The sequence below is a fragment of the Monopterus albus genome, unplaced genomic scaffold (assembly GCF_001952655.1).
Source record: "Monopterus albus unplaced genomic scaffold, M_albus_1.0 scaffold267.1, whole genome shotgun sequence".
NCBI classification, from domain to species: Eukaryota; Metazoa; Chordata; class Actinopteri; order Synbranchiformes; family Synbranchidae; genus Monopterus; species Monopterus albus.
In genome coordinates, this window is record NW_018128147.1 from 1,350,637 (window position 1) to 1,356,625 (window position 5,989).

Below are 5,989 nucleotides of genomic sequence, written 5' to 3' on the forward strand. Positions count from 1 at the left end.
TGCACCAGCTCAGGAAGTTCAACCTACCCCAGGAGCTGCTGATACAGTTCTACAGAGGAATCATTGAGTCTGTTCTCTGCACCTCCATCACTGTCTGGTTTGGCTCAGCAACCAAACAGGACAAGTACAGACTTCAGAGGACAGTCAGGACTACAGAAAAGGTCATTGGTGTGAGCCTGCCCTCCATGAAGGACCTGTACACCTCACGGGTCAAAAGGAGGGCGGAGAGGATCACTGCAGACCCTTCACACCCTGGACACAGTCTGTTTGAACTCCTCCCCTCTGGATGGCGTTACAGGTCACTGTGCACCAAGACAACCAGGCACAGGGACAGTTTCTTCCCCCCGGCCATCACACTGATGAACAGTTAACCAATGACAGTATGACTGGACAATAACCCTCAGTGCAATACCTGTATATATACATTGTACAGATTATACATATCCGTACAGGTCTCTAGTTTTAAGTACTCTGTTTTTATCACTAAACACAAGAGGGCAGTTCGTCAACGCGCTCAGCACCTGCTGCCAGTGTTGTGTCGAAAAGACCTAGACATGGTCAGGTAAAACAGCGAGTCTCTGTACAGGAACATTCCCAGACATACAGTAACTTCAGGCCCTGCATTTTTCTCCACATCCTCTGGTCACAGTGCAGCAGCAGGAGAGAAAACATCCACAAAACGGGGCACAGTCAAAATATTCTGCTTTTAACAATGGCACCGTGGATGTCAGGCAAGCTCACATGAATGCAACAGCCTGGAGATTGACTATTCAAAGAAATCCATACTTTACGTTCTACCAAAATAAAGTCTTGTTAGTGAAAGTTTGCGAAAGGTGTATAAACCGAGTTGTCTCTGCATAGAAATACTATAACACACAGTATGTACACCTAATTTTTTGATCTTTAGGTCACATCTAAGATGATAATTCACCATTGTAACATTGTAGATAAGTCAGGAAACAAGGAAAAGCACCATGGGCTCTTTAATATTAAAAAGGTTACTTATTTTCAAATTTGATAGGAATTGTGTCCAACAGAAGCCAAGAGCGTCTGCTGGATTATCAAACACTTGTCACGTCCCACAACACCATATACCGTATGTGCACATAAGGTTTTGTTCGACAGGTTTTCTGTGTATATCTGTACCTCCACATCAATAGTCTGTTGGAAGTGTTGGATCAGCTCCATGACACTGCCGAGGTTATTTTTAATAGAGTCCATGCAGTCTTTCTGTGCAGTCGTGATGTCCTTCACCTGAGAGCACAGCGCTGTATGTTTGGCCTTGATGACCCTTAGGTTCTCCAGCATCACCGCAGGGTTTTCCTGCAGTCATAGTAGCAACCGTTAGCCCATACAGACTTATGCATCCAGTCTCAGTTGCTTTTGAGCACATTTCTGCTTGTGTGCTGTGACACCATGATAAACTGCCTCTAACACAACTGAAACTAAAGAGAATATAGAAAATATTAGGTTTCCAATATTGGCAATGAAGATGATGAGAATTAAAATGTTACACTACAAAATTATGCACGGGCATTATTAAAATGTTAAAAAAAAAAAAAGCAGGTACCTCTTTAATATTAATATATCAGAATCTGATTTATTGGCCAAGTACAGATGTAGGAATGAAATCAGTTTAATGATAAGGCTTTCCAGGTCCTGTTGTATCTTGTAAAATGTCAGGTTGACTTACAGATGTAGACATTCAAAGTGTCACTCTCTGCCATGATTAGTGGCCACTTTCGCCGCAACTGTGTTACAGTATAATGCCTGTAGGTGGCGCTCAGCCTACACTCACAGGTACAACATCCCGTGCATACACAAATCATCGGCTGCTATATGAATGCCTACTTACTTCACGCTCATTTCTGAGAACAAAGTGCCATTTAATGGTGACACCATGCAAATCAAGGAATAACTCTTTAATGAGTTTGTTTACTGTGGAATCTAGACGCCTTATCAGGAAACAGGAGAAGGGGGGATGCTGGAAGCCAGCTGAATGGCTTTCGACTGGGAAGAACAAATCCCCGAAGACAATCTGTTCCATACAAGTTAGTCAGCCAGTTGTTGTAGTGGCTCACTAACACAGGCCAGAGGTGGGATGTTAACACCAACCAGAATAAAAGAGAAAAACTCCCACAGTGAATAAAAGAGTTTGCAGTGAATGAATAGAGCCTCTAAGTCAGTGTTACAAACTTTCCCTTATGCTATGACATCTTTCCATCAACCATTTATGTACAAGAGAATTCCACCGCCTCTTTTTGTATTTTGGCTAGCATTTTTTTACTGTGTAGTGGCATTCTGGGTAAAAAGCTTCAGGGTCAGTGTGTAGAATAGGAAAAATTAAAGTGGGTAAGACCTCTTCTCACATATATACTGTATGGGCATGTCACTATTGTTTTCAGACCAAAATAAAACCGGATTTATCCTTTAATTGATTTATAGTATTTATTTCTTTGTTTCAAATTGGCCAAGCCTTGAGCTGTATGACAATGTTAAAGAAGTAACACCTGTGCTAGTTCAGTTATTACCTCAGGGGGACCTCCATTCTCTGCTGTGTTGTTGATGAAGTCCAGCTTCAGCCGCTTCTCAATGTATTCCAGGTCAGCCTCTGACTTCAGGAACTGCAAAGGCACTTAGGTTTACACTTTAATAGTACACTGACAAATTTACACTGCCTCGCTCTGCTCATAAGTAGGGCTGTTAGTTTTTTTCTGAAATTCAGTACTAGTGGTGATGCCATAAACTGACTGGTATGGGTATTACAACCAGGAAGTATCTCTTAAAACAGTTTACAAATCTGACCAGAAGTTCAGTGCCAAATTTTAGTACATCACAGTTTTCAGCACTGCATAAACTACATCAGATCCAGGCACCACTTGTTTTGTGCCTTTTTTGGGGAAATTGAAGCAGTTTACGGTGATGTCCAATATTTTAAATTAGGGGTATTGGCTGAGCAGGAGAGGTTTATGACTTGAGAGAGGATAGCACCTTCAGGAAGGAAGGAAGGACGAATACATGTTTCTGAGCCTGGTGAGTCCAAGTGGGTGGTGGACCTTACCAGTGGTCAGATATCTTACTTAAGTAAAAGTAGCAATAAATCAGTGTACAATATACTCTGTTACAAGTCCTGCATTTAAAATGTTAACTAAGGACAAAGTTTTAGCATTAGAACATGCTTAAAGTACTAAAAGAATAAGTAGTCTTTCTGCAGAATGAAACATTTAATATTAATGTACATCAACTAGTGGATTATAAATAATAGTGCCAAGCAACTGCTCCATTAACTCTAATGTTTAAAGCCGAATTATTTTACAACCCAAAATCAGAAAAAGCTGGGATGGTATGTTAAATTAAAACAGGAAATAGTGTAAATCATCTGTGTCCTGTATTACACTGAAAACAACACAGCAGCACATTACTTAATCAATTTTACTCAAAGTAAATTTTGTTAAAAGTAAACACTCACTTTACTTCTGACGCTGCAACACATTCCAAAAGTTGGGTCGGTTGCATTTCAGGGCCAGTACTGAGGTAAAACAATGAAATGATGATTCCATTTGAACCAGGTGATGTCAACAGGTGACTACATCATGATTTGGTACAACAGTGGCATCCAGGAAAAGCCGAGCCCTTTAGGAGCAAAGATGGGCCAAGGACCGCCAGTTTACCAACATATGTCTGAGAAAATTACTGAAATGTTTAAAAACAATGTTCCTCAAAGAAAGATAGGAAGAGATTTGGATATGTCACCCTCTAGTTCAAGTTCAAGTTCAAAGTGTTTATTTTGTCATATACACAGTTAGGAAACGTGTTTCCCTGTACAATGAAATTCTTACTTTGCCGTCCATATGAATGCCACAAAATACAAAGTAGATAAATAAATAACACAAAATCTAAGGCACTTTAAGCAGCACAGATGCAGCATATAGTAAAAAAAAACAAATATATAAGAATATAACAGAATGTATGCTGCATGGGAGCAGCATGTGCAGCAGAGTCGTGTAATTATGCATGTAACACAAACTCTAGGACACTTTAGGCAGCAACAAATGCAGCAATACAATAAAAGAATATAATAGAGAATGTATGTTGCAAGGGAGCAGCATGTGCAGCAGTCAACAGTCATTGTGCAATTATGCATATGCAAACAGAATGTAAACAGTACATCACGTATTTCCTGGTATGCTGGGGGTGGGTGGGATCTTTGAGGATGGAGACAGCTTTCCTACGCACCCTGCGGTGGTAAATGCTCTGCAGAGAGGGCAGTGGAGTCCTAGTGATCTTCTCCACAGTCTTTACCACTCTCTGCAGGTGCTTGAGGTCCACAGCAGTAGTGCTGCCATACCAGACAGTGATGCAGCTGGTCAAGATGCTCTCAATGATGCAGCTGTAGAAGTTGCAAAGGTGCAGGTTCTACGGTGCAGAATGTCATTAAAATATTCAAGGAATCTGGAGGGATGTCAGTGCATAAAGGGCCAAGCCTAAACTGGATGACCGAGTTCTCTGATCCCTCATGTGGTGCTGCATCAAGGAATTGTCACTCTTCTATGAGCTATATGACCATAGGGGTTCAGGATGACTTTGGCCATCCATAAATGCTGCTTAAAACTGGACTGTGCCAAAAGGAAGCCCTATGTCAACAGTGTCCAGAAGCACAGTCGACTGCTCTGGGATCAGAGGCATCTGGGATGGACCATCACACAGTGGAAACATGGACTGTGGTCAGACCAATCAGTATTTCAGGTCTTCTTTGGAAGGAATGGATGCCATGTGCTCTGGGTCAAAGACGAAAATGATCATCCAGACTGTTAGCAGCAACAAGTCCAAAAGCCAGGGTCTGTCATGGTCTGGGGTTCTGTCAGTGCTCTGGACAAGGGTCACTTAAACTTCTATGATGGTCCCATTAATGATGAACAATACAGAGAGATGTTGGAGCAACATCTGCTGCCTTCAAGACGACATCTTTTCAAGGGACGTCCATGCATATTTCAACAAGACAACACAAAACCTCATACTGCACATTACCAAGACCCGGCTGTGGAGATAAAGGGTGTGAGTGTTGGACTGGCCTGACTGCAGTCCTGGCCTGTCCCCAGTAGAGAATGTCAAGGTCAAGCTCAAAGGTCAAAGGTTTATTTGTCATATGCACAGTTAGGAAACGTGTCGTGCATCTTGAAAGAAATTGCGTCAATCAAGACCCAGAACTGTTGTGCACCTTAAGACTTGTTTGCAGGAAGAATGGGCCAAAATGACACCTGACACATTGAATCACTTGGTGTCCTCAGTCCCTAAACGTCTTTAAGTGTTGTGAAAAGGAATGGCAGCATCGCCCTGTGGTAAATGCTTTACTGTCCCACTTTATTTGGAATGTGTTTATTCTGAACAAGAAATAAAATTGAAATAATGTGCTGCTGTATTGATTCCAATGAAATACAAGACACACATTGCTATTTTCTGTGTTAATTTTGATTTTACCATCCCAACTTTTTCAGATTTGGGATTGTAGGAGGAAACAAAAATGAGGGCTTTGGTACACTCACTGTGTCATCCACATTTTTAACACCACAAACACATATTGACACATTCAGCAGATTCTGCACTCTCAAAGAAGAGAGGAACCAACAAACATGGTCGAACATGACAATCTATCATTTTATCTTCTATAGTGTGTCCTAGTGTACAACAACCAATGCTGCATCTGGGATTCCTCCTACTTCCATTAACTTTTGGCCACTTTTTCTTCTGCATGTCTTTCAGTTGCTAAATGACTTTTTTTATATGTTATAGTTTTTGAGTTATTGCACTTTACATTTTATGGTAATTTTGGATATTTTCCAGCCTCCCCATTCATGTGAATGGATAGAGCTAGAGACATCATGCAATGAACTAATGCAGAAAATTTACAACCACCCACAGTTCATCCTCACAGTCAAATGCCATGCTGCTATGGACAACCTTTCCCATCCATCCATCCATTTTCCTCTGC

At 41.2% G+C, this 5,989-nt stretch overlaps 1 protein-coding gene across 1 annotated transcript in view; it reads right to left on the reverse strand.

Moving 5' to 3' along the window:
• Nucleotides 1-5,989, reverse strand: part of ska2 (spindle and kinetochore associated complex subunit 2) — a 20,377-nt gene that overhangs the window by 1,485 nt on the left and 12,903 nt on the right. Inside the window, exons 2-3 of the mRNA XM_020621734.1 lie at nt 2,532-2,624; nt 1,147-1,323 (exon numbers count right to left, since the gene is read on the reverse strand). Of these exons, the coding sequence (XP_020477390.1) occupies nt 1,147-1,323; nt 2,532-2,624 (270 nt within the window). The remainder of the gene's footprint in view (nt 1-1,146; nt 1,324-2,531; nt 2,625-5,989) is intronic.